Raw genomic sequence first — 24495 nt, forward strand, 5'->3', positions numbered from 1 at the left:
TCAGGCTCCCTGGCTCCGCTTTCGTCCTCAGTCCCACTGGCTTTGTCTCAGTCCTCAGGCTCCCTGGCTTCGTCCTCAGTCCCACTGGCTCTGCCTTCGTCCTCAGGCTCCCTGGCTTCGTCCTCAGTCCCACTGGCTCTGCCTTCGTCCTCAGTCCCACTGGCTCCGCCTCAGTCCTCAGTCCCACTGGCTCCGCCTCAGTCCTCAGTCCCACTGGCTCCGCCTTCGTCCTCAGTCCCACTGGCTCCGCCTCAGTCCCACTTGCTCCGCCTTCGTCCTCAGTCCCACTGGCTCCGCCTCAGTCCTCAGGCTCCCTGGCTCCGCCTTCGTCCTCAGGCTCCCTGGCTTCGTCCTCAGTCCCACTGGCTCTGCCTTCGTCCTCAGGCTCCCTGGCTTCGTCCTCAGTCCCACTTGCTCCGCCTTCGTCCTCAGTCCCACTGGCTCCGCCTCAGTCCTCAGTCCCACTTGCTCCGCCTTCGTCCTCAGTCCCACTGGCTCCGCCTCAGTCCTCAGTCCCACTGGCTTCACCTCAGTCGTCCTCAGTCCCACTGGCTTCACCTCAGTCCTCAGGCTCTCTGGCTCTGGCTTTTGTTCAGCTGGTCTTCATTAGTTCCTATGTATTGAAACCCTGAGTTTCATTCTAGTCCTTGTCCAATCTCGTCTAAGTTTTCTCTAAGTTTTTGTGTTTCATTTTCTCCAGTGTATATCCTGCGTGTTAGTTATAAAGTCAATTCATAGTATTCTTAGTTTTTCGTGAGCTTCTTGCACAGCAACACTTGAGACAACCACTTTTTTTATATAATTTTATTTTATTTTATATTAAACGTTGTTGGTGTTTATGGCCATGTAACAGAGCATTAATTCTGTTACATTTGAATACTGGGTGCAAGAACAACAACTTCAACTTAAAATATCAATAAAGATTCAAATATGTTTTGATTTCAGCTTAGCAATTTCAGAATATGTTTGTGAAACAATGTAAATTGTTACATTTTTAGACATTTAGTTGTGTCTTGTGAAACAAGCACTTTCTCATCTCTTGTTGAAATTCAGTTAATTCCAAACCACACTAGTCAGAATAATTACTGCATGCTTGGAGGATAAAGCTCTTGACCAGAAAGCTGATTGCTTTCTGGTGACATAGTTTCATGTACAGTTTACCAGCACTGAAGCTTGTGTTTCTGACATGGCAGTTGAATGCTAGAAGGCCAGACTGGTGTTATTGGATTATGGGATGAGTAGTGACGTGGACATTTCCCTCACACAAAGCTGAAGCTCTCTTATTTGTGGTCAGTCAAGCTGTCAGTTTCATCAGGACACCATGGCTAGTGAATCTCCAGGCGGTTCTCCTCTTTCTCTCTTTCTTAGCACTTTTGCTTGGAATGGCTGCAAGCTTGATATAAACTCACTAAAAGGCAAGAAAAGGTAACGCTGGTTCAAGTCACGCAGGTACAAACAGACTTGCATATTAAAGAAATATATGGCTTACAGTATGCCTCTTTAAACCTGTTAACAGTTTACACTAGTTGCGATAGTAACTGTTTTATTGCACACATTTTTTTGTTTGTTTGTTGGCAGTGGTCTTTTAAAACTGTCTAAAAGATCCTCCAAGCTAAATTTCGAAATCTATATAAACTGCACTGAGATACATTATATAATTGAACCTTGGCTCAATGTTTTTTTTTATAAATGTCAAATTGGTCACGTTGTTACATTGGGTTTCATATGTTGTATTTTTTTAAACAATGGCTAAAGCATATATATAAATGCTGTGTGGCTGTGCTGTGCTTAATGAAAATAGCAGAGGTGGGAGTAAGTCACACATGTGCAAGTCACAAGCAAGTCTCAAGTCTTAACCTTCAAGTCTCAAGCAAGTCCGAGTCAATTTTGTGAAAAGCAAGTCAAGTCAAGTCAAGTCACTGCTTTATGTCAAGCAAGTCAAGTCAAGTCGTAGCTTGGGTCACAAGTCACTGGCAAGTCATACAAACGTTTGATGATTTCACTGAATTTATATATTAAAATAAGTTAAAACTACATAAGCTGTGGACTATGGTTTTATTTGCAACATTTTTTTTTTAAATATGCATTTCCACATACAGCTGAGTGGTTACTACAATAAAAAAATAAAAAATAATAAAAATTTCAAAATTTCAAACTACATAGCCTAAAATGTAAATGTAACTGAAATTAGGCCAACATTAAAGCATGAAAAATAAATATGCCTCAAACATTGCAGAAGACCATTAAAAGGTATTAAACAATTCACAATTCAAGTATAATGGTTCCTATGCCACCAAATGGCATTCTTCAAACTGGCATCCCCTTTATGGAACATGAACACATCCCAACAAGTTAGATCTTTCCTTTTTAACAAAAGAATAACAAGAAAAAAACAGTAATAATTGAATTGACACAAAACTTACACCTGTCAATCAGGTGGATTGACTATTGTACATTATTAATCTGTGTGAGTGAGTGATTTATTAATATTTGTGTTTGACTGTGTGTGTATGTGTGTGTGTGTGTGTGTGTGTGTGTGAGAGAGAGAGAGAGAGAGAGAGAGAGAGAGAGAGAGAGAGAGAGAGAGAGAGAGAGAGAGAGAGAGAGAGAGAGAGAGAGAGAGAGAGAGAGAGAGAGAGAGAGAGAGAGAGAGAGAGAGAGAGAGAGAGAGAGAGAGAGAGAGGTGATTTGATTGAGTGTGATTGATTCATTAATATTTGTGAGTGAATGTGTGTGTATGAGTGAAGAGTGTATTGTTTGTTTGCATGTGTGCATGGTTGTGCTTGCAAGTTTGAATTTTTGTTTTGTGTATTTGTGTATGCATGGTTCGGTTCGAAAGTCTGTATGTTTTTTTTCTTTGTGTGTCGGTGTCTTTTTACAATCTTTTAGTGGTATTAACTAGCGATTTCTTTTTACTTACTCTATGCCCTATATACTAGCATTATAAGCTAAACAGTTTTTAGAGATAAAACTCTTTACATTCGATTATCATGAAAACAAATCCCAGAGAACGGTAGACTGTACCAATGCATTATTAATTATTATTAAATTACAGTTAAATTTTTTTTATATTTCTTTTAACATTCAAGTCAACCCTGGGATCATAGCAGACTATATTGGTAGCATATAACTAGACAGTACAAAGGGATGCATGCAGGTAAGAAAAACTGGAATATGGCATATTTTAACATATTTTAACCCGATTTTCATTTTCATTTTCAAGAAAATATTTTTTCTCTGTGCTTTTGTATGTAAGGGATTATTCAGATCATTAAAAAAATCATTAACCCAAGGCACTCGAATATTATTAAAAATATATAGAAAGCCTTTATTTCATCATGGCTTTAATATTTTAAAATCAGGTGAAAGTACTTGCACAACTATGCGTTGTGGCTAATGAGCCTTTGTCAGGGTGTGTGACCAAAGCCCCTTTCACACAGAGATTCCGGAAAATACACGGATAAAGTGACCCAAGATTTGACCCGGGTTCGTTTGATTTAGGTTCATTCACACTGCCAGTGCTTTCCCGGAATCAGAGATTGCGTTCACACACAACCCCTAAAGACATGTAATGTCTTAGCAGCGTCTTAAGTTTGCTTATGAGCTGCGCTCTCGCTCTCTCGCTCTCTCTCTCTCTCTCGCGCTTGTGCATTTTTCTTCTTCTTCTCTGATTCGATCATAAACTTGCGCATTACGTACCGTTTCAAAGCTGGCGAACGATCCCGCGCTTCAGCGTCATCACTACGACACTGCATTATCACGGCTTTTGTTCACACAGCGCGCGTTCCTGCTGCGTCACGTGATTGTTGCGGTGCGTTCAAATACAGATATTTATTTTTAAAAAGACAAGTTATTTCGAGTCATTTACCTCAAGTCCGAGTCAAGTCTCAAGTCATGAATATCAAGTCAAAGTCAAGTCAAGTCTTTTATTAATATTTGTCAAGCAAGTCTCAAGTCCTAAAATTTGCGACTTAAGTCTGACTCGAGTCAAGTCATATGACTCGAGTCCCCCATCTCTGGAAAATAGCCATTTTTGCTGATATGGCAATAATAAATAAATAAATTGTGAAAGGCCATTAAGTAGCTTTAGTTTGGAAGACAATTAAAAAATGTATCACTGTTAATATACATGTATGTGTTTACATAGAAAAATAAAAATACCCAAGCCTGAGAAATATTCATTGGAGTAAAAAAAGAGTGTAAAAATCTTGGCCCAGTGAATATAAATGTGTTTATCTATTACTTAATTGTCTTTAGATTCTGTGTTGTTGTTTTTTCACTGAGTAAATGACTTTGTTAGAAGATGTTCTTTATTTTGTCTATTATTATCTGCTTTAATCTCTTGTGAACACAGGGGGGCAACGATGTGCACAAACATAGATTAGCTGTTCATACTATGTGATATTATGTGATATATTACCTAATAAGACAAACACACGTCTTTTTCAGTTTGTTGTAATTTAGAACTGACAGATCTCTCACCCAAACTAATTGCTTTGTAATCAGACATCTGTAATCCTTTCACTAAAGATAAAATCAAGCCTGTTGTCTAAATGTTTATTGAAACCATCAAGTGGGCAGAGCTGTAAGCGATACTCTCTGCTTTGCTGTCATTGGTTGACTCATGTCTTGCGTCACTGGAACACCTCTGAGGGCCCTTGGCATGGGTTAATGTGTGAACCGTTAATCGCAGCAGTAAACAATCTAGTCAAGTACTGCCATGAGTGTTAGATTTTTCTTTGTTGAAGAGTTCTCTAATTGAAATGACATTCAGTACTAGTTATTTTTTCACCTCTTACAGTATATTACTGCATGTTGGTCATTGCACATGGACTATATGAACCCTTATGAAAAGAAGTGTATTCAAGTGTTCTATCAGTATACTTCTTTTAAACAAAAAATTTGTATACTTTCAATCTGCATTTTATGTACTTCTCAGAAATATACTTAATGTACTTCCCAGAAAATTGCACTTAAGTATACTTGACTGAAGTATACTTTACTTGAAGTGTACTTGACTACTGACAGAAAAGTCTAAGTATATTTGGCCTATTCTTGTAGTCGATCTTTTCACGGAGATACACTTAAAAGGATAATTAAGTATACTTGGCTTGTTGTTGTTTTTACTCTTTTGTTTGAGTAGCCTATTAAATACTTCTTTTACTGTCTTAACTTACATTGTGTGAAAATTGTTCATCAATTGTTCATCATTGATCATCAAACATTACACAGCATATAAATCAAAACTACCTAATGTTACCAAATGTTTTAAAAATGGAAAAAGTTAAAGTACAGTTAAAGGTATATTTCATGTATAAAAAAATTTATTCGTAAAAATAAACATTGTATACTTAAAGTGCAAAAATAATATATAAATAATAAACTATAAGTATGATGTTATGTTTACCTTAGCGACTAAACTAGTACTTTACGGAGAGTATACTTCAAAGTGTATTTTCAGAAACAAAAAAATGTGTTACAAGTATTAGACTAGTAAACTATCAGTATACCTATAAGTTCACTTGCAATATAGTTGCAGAACAAAAAACTTAGTTGTAAACTAGTTGTGTATTACTGTTAGACTTAAAGTATACTTAAAAGTATACATTTACACACTAAAAAGTGGGCCAATTTAGTCCCAAGTAGTACTGAAATAGTACACTTACTAGTTTTATTCTAGTACACTGATATTAGAATACTTATTACATAAAGTATACTTAAAATATACTTGAACTTTTCTTAAGTATACTTAAGAAAATTATATTTTTTGTAAGGGGAAAGCACATTTAATAAATGATTGCTTGGATGAAGTGGTTTTAAATTTCCAGGCTACACTGGATGTTCAATTTCATACTAAGTGCTTTTGACTCAGCTTGAATTCATACTACTGGGCAAATCCTTCCCACCCTTTTTTAGGGAGTATATACATCCGTTGGGATTAATTTTTCCCCGTCATCTGAAACCTCTCAAGTTGAGGTGTAAGTTTCCTCCCCCATCCATTCGAGGAGCACCCTACCCCCAACTACGTCATTACTACACGAGTCCGAGCAACGAGTCTTGCAGCCAGCCAGGAAGGGAGGGAGGGAGGGAGAAAAGTACATAGGGTGGGAGTTTCAGGAGAGAGAGTGAGAGGGGGAGAGACAGATTGTCTTGCATTATAGCAGCCGGTTGCTGAGTGACACAAACTCTGGAACTCCTGTCCGGTCAGTTTGAGAGTCCCGGACCACGAGGGGCTTCTGTCAGTGGAACAAACAGAGGCAGGGCCGTCTCGACCGAGTTATGTTCACGCTTGAAGACGCACATGAGGACTGAAAACAAATGCACACTGTTGGGATTAGCTGTAGCCGCTAGCAGAGGGAAATCCACGTCCAGAATGAGCATTATCATGAAGCCCCGGTCTCGCTCCACCAGTTCAGTTAAGAACACAGATGGGTAAAGGAGAACTTTTGACTATCTCCTTCTGTTAGATCCCTGTCCTTGCTGTTTCCTTCTCCTGTCTTACACCAGCCGATATCTTTTTTTAACATCTTGTGTAATTCTCTGCTTCCTCTTTAAGTTTTAACCCCCATTGTTTTTTCACTCACCTTCCAAAAATTGAGTTCCACTCTTCCTAAAGAATTTCTCTTGTATTTACATTCTCTTCCACTAGTGCCATTCCTTTGGGTTTTTCATCTCTGTCTCTCATTGGCTTGTTAGAGTGTAACTGTGGGATCGATTTAAACATTTGTTGATTAATTTGTTGCCTGTCAGATATGGGGAGAGAATTTGATTATCAAATTGTACTATTTTGATTCCATTAAAACATTTTACTAAAGCATTTTGTTATAGGCCTATATATTTTATGTAGGCTATAATTAATATTTAATTTAGAAAAAGATTTTTTATTATTATAATTTTTTATTTAATCATAAGGCCTGTAAATAATTTAGAATTTAGTTGCGTTTATGCATCTACCTCCTATTGTAGATGCAAACAAGAAGGAAAAAATTTCAAAAATGTTCATTTGTAGCCTAATGTATGCATTTTGTAGAATGAACATGATTATGTGATATGAAATTTGGTTGGATTTGCTCATTTTAGCCATTACCCATTACTGAAAAAAGAAGTACAGTATGTCGACCAGTAACATATCCAAAACATTTGTGCAATCACCTTAAAAACTAGTAAAATGGCAAAGAGTGAAACATTTCCACACATTTGCAAACAGTGCCAAAGGGCAGATACCTCACCCTAGACTCTCTTGTCCCATCTTGTTCTCTGTTTGTATATGCTTATTTTAGAAATGGGTGATGATAGTTTATAAAGGACTGATTATTTTGGTACAACAGTTTTCAGTCTGTTTTAACAAGTGCGCATGTAAAGTATAATTTGAATGGTTATCCGTCGCTGCATGCAAACTGTGAGATATTGCATATTGATGATTCACAGGCTTAATTTGGGGTATTTTGGTGCTATGTTTTTGTAAAGTAGGCTAGCAAAAGAGGCAGGTTACGTTACCCCCCTTTGCTCATGGAATGCTCCATTTGGTCTCCATGAATAACAGCTCTCAGCTAAGCAAACACAACCTTGCTTTGATAATGTTCAAGTGTATGGTTGTGTGTGCCTGTGTATGTTTGTGTGTATGAAAAAAGGTTGAGAGGTCAGGATGGAGGAAATCTCACTGACATCTTAATGATGTCATCAGTGTGAGGAGGACAATGTGCGTGTGTCAGTATGTGCTTCCTTCACCTTTTATATTGACCCTATTGTCTGCGGTTCCTGTTTGTTTTGCTTTATTGTAATGCATGACAGTGACTCAGCTCATGTCATACACACCAGTCATTAATTGACAGTTGCCACCTCATATCCTGTCATTCATGCTATTGCTATTTGGGTTACTCTGATAAAATATTATCATAATTTGAATGAAAAAACTGCATGGTTATATTAAGCGCACAAATCAAAACAGTAAAATGGATTTGTGGTTTCACAATGCATTTAAAGGAATAGTTCACCCCCAAATTAAAATTCTCTCATGCCGTCTCCGATGTAGATGACTTTCTTTCTTCAGACAAACACAAAAGAAGATTTTTAGGAAAATAATCAATCTCTGTAAGGAATTTAATGCAAGTGAATGGCTGCTGCTCGGTTGAGGCTTGAAAAGCCAATATCCATTTGACCCCAGTGGTTGAATCAATGTCTTCGGAAGCAAAACAATAGGTGTGTGTGTAAGAAAATTCTATTAATTTTTTACCTTTCAAATCTTTGCTTCCGGTCTACTGTCATACGAGCGTTCATGCGAGAGAAGTTGTGATTGATAATTTTCCTAACAATCTTTGTTTGTGTTTATCTGAAGAAAGAAAGTTATATGCATTGTGAATGGCATGAAGGCGAGTAAATCATGAGAGAATTTCCATTTTTGGGTGGACTTTCCCTTTAAGAGAGGTAGGGCTGCACGATTATGCCAAAAATGATAATTGTCGATTATTCCCTTGAAATTGTAATTGCGATTATTAACTACGATTATCATAATTTACATTGAATGATGTTTTGAATAGCTTTATGCCATTGATTGAAGCTACTGCATGCCATTTTGCTATATCAAAATACAAGCTGAAAACACTCTTCCAGAAAATAACTTTTTTTTCTTTTCTATAGCATTAAGCCTCAAATGCCAAATATAATTTATTTATTTAAAGAGAAACCAAACCAAAGTAAAAAACCCTTAAAGGTGCATTGTTTAATATTTGTTGACAGAAATGCAATATCATATACATAACTATGTTTTCAGAGGTGTATAAAGACCTTACATAATGAACCGTTATGTTTTTATTAGCTTAGAATGAGCCATTTATATCTACACACACCGCGGGTCCCCTAAATGGACAAATGCGTTTCGTCACTATGTTGTTCTTCATGAAACACTGACACAATGATGAACAAGTGACAATAATATTCGCAATAACATCATTTTACTGAATAGTTAAGTAAACCTAATTTCTTAATTTATCTTTGTAAAGAAACCGCATTGATTAACTGGCTACTCTCTGCTGTCTCAGACGACATCACTTCCTGTCGGCCACCGTAACTTCTGTTGGTTGCAATTCGCAAACTCACCACTAGATGCCACTAAATATTACACACTGCACCTTTAAAATAAGCCGTAGAAAGAAAAACAAAAACACATCTTAAGCACACAGAATAATGTAAGTGAAGTTTTTTTGTTGTTGTAATTGCACCTTTAAACGATTACATAATTGTGGCATCCGTAATTGTAATCGCGATTACAAACTCGATTAATTGTGCAGCCCTAAAGAGAGGTATTTTATCTTTCATGGAGTGTGTGTAAATCTATGTGCATTTTTGTGCTTAAGTGAAGGTTGTGCATTTGTTATGTCTTGTATGACACATAATCTGGTGTAATAGATGGACCATTTCCTCTCTTGTCGTTCGAGCTTGGCCACATAAAGCAGTTTTAATTGGATGGCTCTTGATGTGTTTATCTATCAAGGTGCTATAATGTGGCTGTGATGTCAAAGTGCCATATTTGCATTTCGTGTTGAAACTGAAACAATTGAAAAGTCACTTCTCTTTTCTGATTTACTTTGCCATATTTTCTTCAGCATTTTAACAACCGTTATTTTAATACTTTTGACAAAGCTTGATTTTATTCATGAATTATTCCTGCATGTTATTTTTTTATCTGCGCATCTCTTTTATTTGTCTATTTTAAGCATATTCCTATTGTCTCATGATTGACAAGAAAACCAGCAGTGTTTTGGGAACAGCCTCATGTGATCACCAGAGGAAACATGATGTCTTGTACATTGTCTTTGCATGGTGTCTCAAACCAATAGGGTTCCACTTTCTGAATGACCCATGGTCAGACTTCATATGCTTTTTTGTTCCTGTCTTATACGCTAATGGACCACATGCCGTTAAGTAGAGCTTAGGAGAGCAGGCAGTCAGTTCATTAGATATCAATGTTAAACTTAAGTCAACCAGAACTACTGTGATTCTGAATGTATTACTTGGAAAAACTCTATTTTAATTATAACAGTATTCTAATTATTATGTTGTATAGTCAGTACAGTAGTATAATCTTGTGTTATTGTTGTATTATTTTCATATATGCAGGTTGGTACAGAGCCCTGCTTATGACATGCTGATAAAAATATACATATATCGTGGCCACGAATTAAGAATTTGTTCTAAATTTTAGTAAATCATGCGCATGATATAATAATTCGTTCCCTCGCTTTACTAAATACTGTGCACGTCACGATATTATACTTCCTTCCCTCGATTTAGTAAATAGTGGCCATGTTGTACTAATTCCTTCCCTCGTTTTGATTGAACTAAAACAGGGGGGACAAATTATTGCATTGTGTGCACAATTTAGTGAAACTGGGTAACAAATTAATATATTGTGTGCACAGTTTACTTAAAACCAGGGAATGAATTGGTAAAACTTTCTGATGAATTAAGTTAATTTGTGGCCACGATACACATATTTTTTCATGCATGTCATGTGTGGAGCTCCGTAGTTTGGGAAGATTTCAGACCATTTTTATTTTTATTTAGTTACTTTTGGAATCATGAAAATGTATTTTATTTTTATTTCAGTTAACAGAAGTGTTTTCGTTTAGTTCTCGCATCTGGCTTACACTTTACAAGACATTTGTGAGCAAGAGGTTTTTGTTGTTTATTTTATTTTTTATTCTAAACATTGGTACTCAAAGTATAATTTAAGTTTCTGGGGGAACACTCTGAACTCTCTGAGCCTTGTTAGTGTTAACTGCCATGCTAATCAGGAAAAAAAATCTGGTTTAGTACAAAAAACAGAAGTTAAGGAACAGCTAGTCTCAATTAAAATGACTTCAACTACACAGCCAAAGAGATTGGGCAGGCCGGTATCTGTTATCACTCACTGTCGTCCACAACAATAGAGTGAGCCAGTTGGACATCTGATGCCATAGATAGTGTAGTGGTGATTACAGTTAATTATCCCATTGATTTTAAAGAGACAGACATGCTTAATCGTTTTGCTAAAGCGCTATTGAACTAATTGGACCGCCATCCGTAGTCATTATGTGGTTTGTGAAAGGATAACGCAGTGCATGATTGTACAGTATAACAAACCACTTTGATTTGTATTTATCTTGACTATAATTTAAGTTAGGGTGTACTACTAACACTAGATACGGTTGTCTTGTTGTCCCCCCTCCCCCACTGGCCTACACTCACATTGCATTTAAAGCGTTAGTTCACCCAAAAATGAAAATTCTGTCATTAATTACTCACCCTCATGTCGTTCCAAACCCGTAAGACCTTCGTTCATCTTCAGAACACAAATTAAGATATTTTTGGTGAAATTCGATGGCCCAGGAGGGGCATCATTTACGATGCAACTTTTTGTTTTGAAGAAAAAGGAAAAAAGAAATGCACTTTCGCTAATACACTAATACACAGATTTATTATTTATTCCACGCAGTGATTTTCACTTTCTAATTTCTCAGTTATTATTTAATTTTGCGTTATTTGCTATTTTTTATATTGATATTTATCATAATTATAATTTATTTATACATATTGTTTTATTAATTAAAATTAAATAAAAATGTGTGAAATGTTTTGCTTTACATTTCATATACATTCATATGTATATTAGTGTCCAAATACTTCTTGGGTCCTTTGTATGTTATACAATAAAACTAATTAACAATAAAAGTAAACTCTCCAGTAAATTCTCCAGAAGCCCTGACAAGTTTGGAAATTATTTCCGCTTGCATTCTTTGATATTATCAGTGGTGTCTGTCCAGAGAGACTCAACCCAGCCCACTCCATAATTATATAAAATAACTGGAAGTCATTACCATTATCTAGAAATGGCTGTATAATGTATTGTGTGTTGCGTCACACAGCGCTGTTTGATGTCAAAAGAGTTTCTATCCAGTTCTATCAACATAAAAAGGTCATTTTTACAGTTGGTTTTTACAGAGGTGTTTTTTTGAGAGTTTCTTTGGTTTTCATTGTTTTGCTTTTGCATCTGTGCCGAGTGTTTGTATATCTGGAACAAAAACACAGTGCTGTGTGTTTGGACCCACTGTATAGGATGTGGTGGTGTGTGTGCACTTGTGTGTGTGTTTGTATGTATGTTAAGTGTAGTTTAACAGTGATACTTGTACAGGGAACAGATGGAAACCTTCACATACCTCACATACTGAGGGAAATCAAGGGAATGTAATGAGAGCACTAGCAAAGTGAAGACAAGGAGGAAAGAGAGAGGATGGGAGTGGTGTATTTTTTCCCCCATTAGACAAAGCAAACTGCTCACAACACTGCTGATTGTTGATGGGCTGGTCATTTACTTAGGGGATCTTACTGAGGAATTGAGATTAAAAAGATCTTGATGGCAGAATTTGGAAAATCTGATATTTGATATGCAAGAATATTGATTGTCAATGCATACACTAACTACCGCTCAAAAGTTTGGGGTCAATAAAATAGTTTATTTTATTTTATTTTTATTTTTTATTGCTACTTTTATTCAGCAAGGATGCATTAAATTGATCAAAAGTGATAACGCGCGAGTCACGATTTTTGCCTCTTCTTCGTTTGAAATGGTTTGAATGTGTAAATTGCCAAGACAAAAAAACACGTCCAAATTATAAACTTATTTAAATTTAGCAGTCAATCACTTGTGTGCCAAACCATGGGGCCTGGTCTGTACGGATCACGGAACAACTGTGATCAGTTCCACCCCTAGTTTCCATGAAAATTTTAAAAAGCACTTCAACATTGATGAAAATAAGAAATGTTTCAAATCAGAATATTAAAACTATTTCTAAAGGATCATGTGACACTGAAGACTGGAGTAATGATGCTGAAATTTCAGCTTTGTGTAAATTACATTTTAAAAATATTACTGTTTTTACAGAAAAATTAAACTTCAAGTCATGAAACTTATTTATGGATTTATGGATATTATAAAAGCCAATATTCCCCTTTGTAGTGTAAGCAGTGCATTTGTGTCTGTTACAGTAAAAGGAGAACTGTTTCATTCATAATGCATGTCTAGAGTTTGCATTGTGTGAGACGGTAAGCCGGTGCATTCCTGTGATATGACCCGAGAGCGACGAGGACAGCAAATCCACGGGCGACTCGCCGCAAGCTTTGTGAATAAGTCAGTTCTCAATGAAACACAAAAATAAAGTCACAATGTGTTGGGTTGAAGATGTACAGGAATCAAACTCCAAATGTTATAGGAAAGTTGTATGCCTGACTGGTTCGTACTTGCTGACATTTGTTCTCAATCAAAACAAAGCTCAATGCCCTGATTTATGTGGGTCATGAATCATTGGCCCTTTATGTGCGAGACAGTACTGTCTGCTGAAGTCACCAAGGTGCAGGCTGACCCACTAATACGGATTTATCCATCCGCACCACGTTACTCGACTCAATGCATGACGGTGAATAAGACTTACTGCCACGTCACCGTTCACGTCAGGAAAATACCCAGGCCAGAGCAATTATATTAATGCTCCCTGGGGATTATGGGTCAGCTTGTTGTTGTAAACACAGTTGGTAGGATCTACTGACTAAGGAGATGAAGGTTAAGAACAGCACACTCGATGGTCTGGGGAAGCCCATTGCTGGAAGTGTTTTTTATTGTTTATCATTTGTTAATGTATTAATTTGGGTTTTATTATTTTGCTATTGTTACACTACAAAACATTCTGTTTTATGTTTATTTTCTGTAATTTCATTACACGTTTATTTGAAAATGAGGGCTGACACAATCTTATCCTCAACATGAATTTTGCATGATTTTTTTAACTCTTTCCCCGCCATTATTTATGAGACAACGCTTCCCTGCCATTGTCAAAAATGTCTGGCTTTCTGTTTTTTCACTGTTATACAGTAGGGGGCGAAATTACACATATTCTGAAAGAGTACAGAAATTTCCAGATCAAAACACAGGTGAAGAAAAAGCAGAAACAAGCAATAGCATATGTACGCAGATGCATATGTAAAATAACGCGATCATCAATATTTAACAGCATATAAATCAAAACTGCCTAATGTTACTGAATGAAATGTCGAGTCAGGACGAGTAATAGGACTGTGAAGCTTTGGGAGTGTTGATGGACTCAATCTACTCCATCTATGATTTAATCATCTTTCTGAATCCGATCTGGATGCGTTTTTCTCAGCTGTTTGAAACAATGTTTGCTTTTTTTATTAAACTTACTCGCATCCAAGTGTTGATCAAAAGAGAATGCATGAAGTTAGAATAAAACAGAGGCTCTGTTCTTTATTTAAAAAAATTGCTACTTCCGAAATTCATAGAACAAAATGTTCTGGGGGCTGTTGAAGTGCTGTTTAAAATATTATGCTGGCAGTGGCTGATAACAAAAATTCGAACAAGGAAAATATACGGCTTGCTGGGTACCTTGTGTCACTATTACGAGTTACCTAGCAAAAAGATTGAACCATATTTTTGCATAATTTCTATAAACTTTAGTTTCAGAAAGTTTTTTTTCTCTCCAGCTGATTAAAGATAAAAAAATTGACAGCCAATCAGAATACATCCTGCTTTAAAGAGCTTGAGCATTTAAAGTGGCAGATGACAAAACTGTAGCGCGCGCTTAGAATAAACAAAACGATATCGTCCGCTGGTGTGGACGCTAATATAATTATCGTTAGTTATATTTGTAGTTTTTGTTCTTGGTGTAAAAAGAGAAAGAATTGCCTAATGACCAGTTACTAACATAAAATTGGTCCGCAACATGCCCACATTGCTGAAAATGGGCAACTATCATTGAAAATGACCTGAGTAACATTCTACTCTATGTGGTCCAGTTGTCACATTCAACATCAGCGCTAACTGTCTTGTTGTTTTGTCTCCCCAGCTTTGATGTGGACAATGGCACGTCATCAGGACGTAGTCCGCTGGATCCCATGGCCAGCCCGGGGTCAGGTCTCATTCTCCAGGCCAACTTTGTGCACAGCCAGAGGAGAGAGTCCTTCCTGTACCGCTCGGACAGCGACTATGACCTCTCACCAAAGTCTATGTCCAGAAACTCCTCCATCGCCAGTGACATGTGAGCAAATGTCTTTTTAAATGTTTAGTGGCATGTAGGGTTTTTTTGTGTGTTTTTTTTTTTTACGAATGCGCATGTTTTATTCTTAAATAGTTAAACAAATGTATAGCCTTAAACTACAGTTCTTAAAACATTTCTATAAATTATCAGTGCTGTTGCAATTAGTATTTATGTTTTTTTTTTGTTTTTTTTGCAGACACGGGGATGACATGATTGTTACCCCTTTTGCACAGGTATTGCAATATTAAATATGTGAAGTTTGACTAAATCAATACAATTATATAACACCACTGAACTAATTTGATGTGTCTTCTCTCAGGTTCTGGCGAGTTTAAGGACTGTCCGGAATAATTTTGCTGCTTTAACAAATGTACAACAGGAAAGAGCCAATAACAAGTATGTTGCTTTCAATTTAAAATATTCAAATGCACACATTTTTATCATGACTCTAAGGCCGTGTGTCCACCAAAGCGGTTTTCTTTTCACCAAATAGTTTTCAATGGGAGCGCTGTGTTTTTTTTAAACTACAGCAGCGTGACTAGGTGCTGAGCGTCTGTTTCACACTGAATGCTCTGCGTTTTTTTTCCGGTCACCGAGAGTTGAAGAGTGTTCAACTTTGTGTAAAATGCAGCACTCATCACTGTCACTTTTTACCCAGCCGTCCAATCACAGTGGAGGAGGGGCGGGACAATACCAACAGACGACAACAACAAGCACAACTTCGCAACATAATCATTGAAAACAAGAGCCAGTGCAATTACTTAACATTTGTATTGACATTTTTATATTCAGAAACAAACTCTCTGGGAAATCAGATACTAGTAACACTTCCGCAGATATTTTGTGTATAGCACATATAGCATCTCAACTGAAAAAAGAATAATAATGCTGCCCCGCTGAAGAGTGTTGGCATTTTCAGCTGGCTAAAAATGCTTTGGTGGACACACAAAATCTTTTTTTTTTTTCAGTATTGACAGAATTTGTATAAGTTATAAATGTGCTAAGAGCAGTCAATCTGTTACTTGCATCATAGACAATGACGCCTTCTTTTTTCCCCTCTTTTTTTCAAACAGGAGATCCCCAATGTGTAACCCACCTCCCATCACAAAAACCTCATACACAGGTGTCGTACCTTTGCTTTTTATATTTTGAATATTGTCATGCCATCTTAAAATCACAAATGATTTACTTTTAGCTTCTGACCAAGGCTGTATCTCAATACTAGTTTTACTTGATCTTAGTGCTGCGTTCGATACTATAGATCATACATTACTCTTAGATCGACTACAAAATTATACTGGTGTTCAAGGACAAGCACTAAGCTGGTTCAAATCATACCTATCTGACCGCTACCATTTTGTCTATTTAAATGGAGAAAAATCGATCATAACTCCAGTAAACTATGGAGTGCCGCAGGGATCTGTGTTAGGCCCTCTGTTATTTTCAATATATATGATGCCACTTGGAAATATTATAAGGAAACATGGAATTAGTTTCCATTGTTATGCTGATGACACTCAAATATATATTTCATCACGGCCGGATGAAAACGCTAAATTTTCCAAATTGATTTTATAAAGATATAAAAGATTGGATGACGCGTAATTTTCTTTTATTAAATCCAGACAAGACAGAGGTAATACTTATCGGTTCAAAAAACCGCCCACAAAACCTCGCACAACACAACTTTAACATCATAGGATGTCCTGTTACTTTATCCTCTACAGTAAAAGACCTGGGTGTTATACTCGATTGCAACCTGTCTTTTGAAAATCATATTTCATATGTTACAAAAACAGCCTTTTTCCACCTTAGAAACATTGCTAAGCTACGTAATATGCTATCAGTTTCTGATGCAGAAAAGTTAGTTCATGCATTCATGACCTCGAGACTGGATTACTGTAATGCTTTATTAGCTGGTTGTCCTGCATCCTCAATAAACAAGCTACAGTTAGTCCAAAATGCCGCCGCTAGAGTTCTTACGAGATCAAGAAAATATGATCATATAACACCGATTTTATCATCACTGCATTGGTTACCTATAAAGTTCCGTATTAATTACAAGGTATTGCTACTGACTTATAAAGCCCTAAACGGCTTAGCTCCAGTCTATTTAACGGATCTTCTATCACCCTATAATCCATCGCGCTCTTTAAGATCACTAAATTCAAGGCTTTTGGTCATACCTAGGATATCCAGAACCACCAAAGGAGGGAGAGCATTTTCACATTTGGCTCCAAAACTCTGGAATAGTCTTCCTGATACTGTTCGTTGCTCAGACTCGCTCTCCCAGTTTAAAACTAGATTAAAGTCTCATCTCTTCAGCCAGGCATTCATATAATCCTACAGTTCAAACTACAATCCGGCCTCTAGCTCATAAATGCCAGAGGAGAACTGGCCCCCGACTGAGCCTGGGTTCTCCCAAGGTTTTTTTTTTTTTCTCCCTTAGGTCACCTGATGGAGTTTTAGGACACCATTAGGTCACTTGGAGTTTTTCGGTTCCTTGCCACTGTTGCCTTTGGCTTGCTCAGTTGGGGATATTTTGGGGATATTTAATTTAATTTTATCAATCAATAAATTCCACTTGAAACAAACTTTGTTGTATTATTTTAATTTAATACTGTGAAGCTGCTTTGATACAATCTGTATTGTGAAAAGCGCTATACAAATAAACTTGACTTGACTTGACTTGACTTAACAGCAGTGCTTTTTCAGTATGATTTATAGTAGGCTATTTTTATTAGTTTTTTATATATTTCTATATTGCCTTAATTTATTAGTATTTTAGGATCAGTAATTTTAGTACTTCAACTTTAAATGATTTATTTTCAGTTCAACACTGCGTAACCGATCTTTATCATTGAGATCACATTGTATCAGATAGATTTGCTTAGTTTTGTGTTTTGTGGAGAACTGTTAGACACTGTTTGATATGAGGGATGACGTTGTCCTTGTGTGGCACCTTCCGTTTTGTCTAAACCAGCATGAGGGCAGCCTCCAGACATCCCATATCGCACTGTGCATGTCATGTACTCTGAAGCCGATAAGGAAAAAATATGTCACAATACCCTCTATTCACAAAAGCTTTAAAGATCATTTTATACTCACTTTTACCCATTTGTTCATGCATATGTCAGCTTTATAGGGCATCCTGGGATGTGACAGTCGCTTTGCCATAATCATGAGGCACTGCTCATTATATTGATTAGCAGCTGTTTGTGGTTTATTTATAAGGTTTGCAAAGAAAAGCTTGTTTTGAGATGCAGGTGTTTGACCTAGAACTGTAGTACCGAGCGCTCGCTGGATGTTTAGCATGAGCAGAATGTTCAGTCGCAGAGATAAAAAGCACCAGTGTTATAGATTTATAATATTGATTTGTACTAGAAGCAGTGAGCAGATGGAGACATTATACAATTTAACTCCCCATGCTGAGTTTAGATGTCATGTGATCCTGATGGGTGTTGAGTGTAGGATGACTTGATGGATGGCCAATGGCCATATACCATAATGTAGATAAGGATGGAAGCGCCAGTGGCTAAAGATATGACCTGGTCACCACCAGAAGGTTCACCATTCTGGTGATAGTTAAGCAAGACATGTTGCACCAGGGAGAATGTCTCTCTAAATAAGTGTGTTGTAAATCTCTGTGGATAAAAGAGCCAACTAAATGACTAATTAGTGGGGCTTGCTATGGCATGATTCCTAAAATCATGCAGCTTGTTAAGAAGAGGGGTGATCAGACTTACGCAGACAATAAAACAAGTGATTAATAGAGTTACATTGAAGCAGGGACCTGAGCCATATTTAGAGACCAGAATATCAATACATTTACAACATATATTTTTTACATTGCTTTAACTCATCAAAAATAAGTTAAAGGGATGGTTCACCCAAAAATGGAAATGATTCCATGATTTCCTCACCCTCAAGCTGTCCTAGGTATATATGATTATCTTCTTTCAGACGAACACAATCGGAGATATATTTAACAAATATCCTGGCTCTTCCAAGCTTTATAATGGTAGTGAATGGGGGCCGGAATGCCGTCTTCTGGAATCTAGTTATTATAGCTAATAAAGTTTTAAATATGGATATTTTTCTTACAAAAACCCATCGCTTCGCTTCAGAAGGCCTTTATTAACCCCATGGAGCGGTATGGATTGTTTATGGATTATTATGATGGATGGATGGATGCATTTTTGGGGGGTTTCAAAATCTCGCCCCCCATTAACTACCATTATAAAGCTTGGAAGAGCTAGGATATTTTTAAATATATCTCCGATTGTGTTCGTGGGGGTGAGTAAATCATGGGATCATTAACATTTTTAGGTGAACTATCCCCTTAAGCAATTTTAAACTTTTTTTTTATACAAGATTCAACTCATTTTTTAAAGTCAGTTTAATGTAATTTAAGTTGAAATGACTTAAACATCCAAGTTAATTGTACTTAAAAATTTAAGGCAGCAACTTTTTTTAATTTTTTTTACTTGGGCCAGTAAGCAACCATCTAGCAACTCCACCATAGAACAGGGTTTTAAAACTGGTTTGATGCCAAGGGCCCAAATACAGTATAATCAAATTGCAGATGACCTGTTTTCTAAAATATAAAGGCAGCTATATATTTTAAGACTCCTTTCGTTTGTGTAAGAAAAATAAAGTGTCATTATAAAGAACGTTGAACATGTTGTTTAAAAATTAAGACATTATTGCGGTATTATCTGGAAAATATTATTACTATAAGTATCCATTATTATTCTAAATGTATTTAAATAGCAGCTTTAACAATACATATTGGTCCAAAACCCTTTTCTCCCAAATTTTTTTCTTTGAAATTTCCCACAGACCGTATATTATGACCTTGTTTGAACCCTGACACGCTAAAACACGCTGAACCCCCTTAAACCGCTTAGCAAAGTACTTAAAACCACTAAGAACACTTTAGAACCCTCATAGCAACATGTTAGGAACACTCTAGAAACTGCAGTTCTCTTACGAGAGGTCTCTCGTACTGCGTAAGATATCTTACGCTAGGGGAAAATCCTTTTCCGCGAGATATTGAAGCCAAAAATTATCCTTAATTTTGTAATAATGCAAAACGCGTTGCAGCAGCAATGCAGACATAGGCGAGACAGCTCGCGCGCCTATTGGCTGCTCTGCGGCAACTGCAGCAGCCTATCGAGCGAGGCCTGGCGTGACGCCAGACCCAATCAGGGCACTTCGCGCCCGCTGCGTCACGTCCCGCCGAAATGGGCGTGGTCTAGGCCTATAAATATCGCTCGCAGGCAGCTATTATCTGATTTTTCATCCTTCAAGCGAAGCACACGCATCGCTGGAGCTGGATTAGAAGCCGCGCCGTCGAGAGAGAGCACCTTCAGCGGGACGAGTCACTGAAGTCGCTGGCCGCGCCGCCTTCCTGCCTTCCTGCTGCGCTTTCCGGCGCTTATATCCTTCTCTTTATTTGCACTGTATTTCTGTGTGTGTGTGTCGCCGCCGCGACACACATTTCTAAAAGAGCTAGCGTCTTTTTAAAGATGCCTTCCTGCGGCTCGTGCAGAGCCACACTCAGCGACGGGGACCGCCACGTGATCTGCGTTTCCTGCCTGGGTGAGGAACATGCAGCTCTCGCGCTCGCTGACGGCGGATGCCCTCACTGCGAGCTGATGGCAATGGCGACTCTGAGGACTCGCCTAGCCGTCTTCACCGAGACTGCTCCCCCGCCCGCCGCGGCGTCGCGCCGTAAAAAGCGCCGTGCCCAGCGGGCCCCGGAACCCTCCCTCAGCCGCCAAAGCTCGCCGGTTCGCCCGCTTGCTTCCCCGGCTTCTTCTGTTTCGCTTCCTGACGGACAGCGGCCGCCGTCTGCCGCCGCTTCCGTTGATATCGCGGATGAGGAAGCCCTGCTGGGAGAGGATGATTCCTGCTCTATCCTGGCGTCAGGCAGTGAGGATTGGGCGGGCTCTGAGGACCCCGCACCCCCTGCCCGCACTTCGTCAGGCAAGAGAGCTTCTATTGAGACGGAACTCATGCGAGTACTCGCACAGGCCGCGGCGAGCCTCGGCCTCGAGTGGTCTTCGCCTGAGCAGCCCGCTCACAACCGGCTGGATGGATTTTTCCTGCCTGGGGAGCGCGCTTCGCCTGTGTCCAGACCGGCGCCTTTTCTTCCTGAGTTACACGAAGAAGTCGCCAAGTCCTGGAGCGCCCCCTATTCTGCTAGAGTGCGTCCTGCTGTTTCTTTGGCATTCTCCGCCGTTGACGATGCCAAGAACAGAGGATACCTCTCGCTGCCGCCGGTTGAAGAGGCGATAGCGGCCCACTTATGCCCGCCCTCCGCTGGACGGCGCGCTAAGCCGGCCCTGCCCTCTAAAGCTTGCCGCACGACGTCGAGCTTGCTCCACCGCGCTTTCTCCGCCGCCGGGCAAGCTGCGTCAGCGTTGCACACCATGGCAACGCTCCAGATCTTCCAGGCCGATCTCCTCCGTAAGCTGGATGAGGAAGGACCTGACGCGATCTGTGTGCCGGACTTAAGGAGTGCCACGGACCTCGCTCTTCGTGCTACTAAGTCCGCAGCGCAAGCCATTGGACGGACTATGGCTTCTCTCACCGTGTCTGAGAGACATCTCTGGCTGACGCTCTCGGAAATGGCCGAGTCTGAACGCACCGCGTTCCTCGACGCCCCGCTTTCCGCCACAGGCCTCTTTGGATCCTCCGTCAAAGATTTCGCGGAGAGATTCGCAGAGGTACAGAAAGCGTCTCAGGCCATGAAGCACTTCCTCCCGAAGCGCTCCAGCTCTGCAGCAGGCCGTGCGAAACCGTCTGCTCAGAGCTCACAGCCACAGCCACCGTCCACTGCCTCCACTTCACAGCGCCGCCAGGCCAGAAGCGCGAGACCGCGCTCCCGCTCATCCGGTCGCCGCCCCGCAGGACGCGGCTCGCGACCTAGGATCACGGTGAAGCCCGAGGCCCCGAAGTCGTCCTAGCACAGCTAGGAAAACGACGGTGTTCCAGTCCCGCTGCGGCAGGACTCACACCAAAGCTATTCGCTCGTCCAGTTCCAGAAAATGTGACTGTTCCAGTGTTTTCTGCAGCCAACAAGTCGGTTCTGTCACCCGCTTGCCTGCACACAAATGCCGTTTTCACGGCTACCCAGATAAATCCCCAAAAGAGTGTATTTTCTGGTGTCCCGGCCACGGCCGATGGTGTTTCGTGTGTAGTAAGAATGCCCACTGCCCAGTGCCCATCCCTACACATAAGCACAGCCTGTCACACAGGGCTCGCGCACATAAAACCGACTCAGATCGGTTGCGCTTCAAACATGGTGAACGTGCCCACTACCCAGTGCCCACTAACACCACGTTATGCATGTCTCACGGTTTCTGTAAAAACGAAACCAACGTGCACTCGCTTCACGCAAGCGAACGATGCTTTCAGTGTGATAAATGTGCCCGCTGTCCCGCGCCCACATCCACACATAGACATGACAGTTCCCACGGGAACCGCCCAGCCCTCCCCCTCGCGGTTAACCACCGTAGAGGAGTCGAGCGCGGGCAATCTGCCCGCTGTCATCAGCGCGCCCCATGCCTCAAATGTCACGAGCGACACGCTTGTGTTACAGCACACCGAAGCTTCTCCATCGCTGAGCGAGCGGAGCGCGCTTCGTATTCGACCCCTAGCTATCCATGCAGACGCATGGGCAAAGCTACCCGGGGTTTCGAAGTGGGTGCTGAACATTATAGAAAGAGGCTATTCGCTGCAGTTTCGCCGACGCCCTCGCCGCTATGTGGCGCGCGTCGAGACCACGGTAAAAACAGAAGTAGCACATCTACTTCGAGCCGAAGTGACGAAACTATTGAGCAAAGGGGCCATAGAACCTCTCTCTCAAGATCAGAGCGAGGGAGGGCTATACAGCAGATACTTCCTGGTACCGAAAAAAGACGGGGGTCTCAGACCCATACTAGATCTAAGGCAACTGAACAAAGTGCTTGTGAAGCGACAGTTCAGGATGCTCACGACCAGGCAAATCCTTGTGCAGATTCGCCAAGGAGATTGGTTTGTGTCAATAGATCTGAAAGACGCGTATTTTCAAATACAGATAGCGTCACGTCACAGGCGATATTTGAGATTCGCCTTCGAGGGCCAGGCATATCAGTACACAGTCCTGCCGTTCGGTTTGTCCCTAGCACCCCGTACATTTACGAAGTGCATGGACGCGGCGCTCGCACCCCTCAGAATGAGAGGCATGCGAGTGCTGAACTATTTGGACGATTGGCTGATTCTAGCGCAATCTCGCGCAGTGCTCATAGAACACACGACCATTTTACTCGATCACCTCGAGGATTTGGGTCTGAGTGTCAATTGGGCGAAGAGCTCCCTGTCACCCAGTCAGAAAATATCTTTCCTGGGCACAGAACTGGACTCACTATCCATGATAGCGCGACTATCACAACAGCGCGCGGTAGACATTCGACGCACAGCGAACTCTTTTCGCTGCGGCGCGTCTGTCCCGCTCAAAAGATTTCAGAAGATGCTAGGTCTCATGGCCTCAGCATCGTCAGTGCTCCAGCTGGGTCTGCTACGCATGCGCCCGCTGCAGTTTTGGCTGAAAGCGCGAGTCCCACGCGAAGCGTGGGCACCCGGTTTGCTTCGCCTCAGGGTCAATCAGAAATGCGTTACAGCTCTGAAACCCTGGAAAGCGAACGACTGGTACCAATCAGGTGTAAGCCTGGGGACTTCCTCGAGGGTGAAAGTGGTGTCCACGGACGCGTCCACCTCGGGATGGGGAGCGCTGCTCGAGGGCAGACCGTTCTTCGGCCAGTGGTCAGAACGGGAGAAGCTCCTGCACATAAACTGCCTCGAAATGCTGGCAGTAGACAACGCGCTGACGCGTTTTTGTCCCCAAATAAAAGGTCACCACGTCTTGGTCCGTTCGGACAACATGTCTGTGGTGTCCTACATAAATCGCCAGGGCGGCATCAGATCCGAGAAACTGTACAGGCTGGCAGAACGCCTCCTAGTATGGGCTCAGTGCAACCTGCGCTCGCTCAGAGCAGCGCACGTGCCAGGGATCATGAATATAGGACCAGACAGACTGTCCAGGAACAATGTTCCGGCAGGCGAATGGTCCCTACACCCACAGACAGTCCAACTGCTGTGGAAGAAATTCGGCAGAGCGAAAGTGGACCTGTTTGCGTCTCAAGAAAACGCTCACTGTCAAGAATTTTTCTCCAAGAGCAGGAGCGCGCTGTCCCATGTGTGGCCCCGCCGCCCGCTCTATGCTTTTCCCCCCGTCTCTCTCCTGCCTCAGGTGATAGAACGGATCAGGGAAGAAGGATGCTCAGTACTGCTGGTAGCACCGTTCTGGAAAAACCAACCTTGGTTCCCAGCCGTGATGCAGTTAGCAAGTACTGCCCCGTGG

At 40.4% G+C, this 24495-nt stretch overlaps 1 protein-coding gene across 6 annotated transcripts in view; it reads left to right on the forward strand.

The window, feature by feature from the left end:
• The window catches only part of pde4d (phosphodiesterase 4D, cAMP-specific), a 145727-nt gene that overhangs the window by 103151 nt on the left and 18081 nt on the right, over nucleotides 1-24495 (forward strand). For 4 of the 6 annotated variants that reach the window (XM_082188277.1, XM_082188278.1, XM_082188279.1 and 1 more), the window contains 4 exons: nucleotides 14895-15086; nucleotides 15283-15319; nucleotides 15406-15482; nucleotides 16160-16209. In XM_082188277.1, the coding sequence (XP_082044403.1) occupies nucleotides 14895-15086; nucleotides 15283-15319; nucleotides 15406-15482; nucleotides 16160-16209 (356 nt within the window). Of the gene's footprint in view, nucleotides 1-6099; nucleotides 6433-14894; nucleotides 15087-15282; nucleotides 15320-15405; nucleotides 15483-16159; nucleotides 16210-17788; nucleotides 20085-24495 lie in introns of those variants that run through there. The other 2 variants (XM_082188280.1, XM_082188282.1) reach the window with 2 other exon arrangements.

This window comes from Leuciscus leuciscus (assembly GCF_965113295.1).
Source record: "Leuciscus leuciscus genome assembly, chromosome: 13".
In the NCBI taxonomy this organism is placed as follows: Eukaryota; Metazoa; Chordata; class Actinopteri; order Cypriniformes; family Leuciscidae; genus Leuciscus; species Leuciscus leuciscus.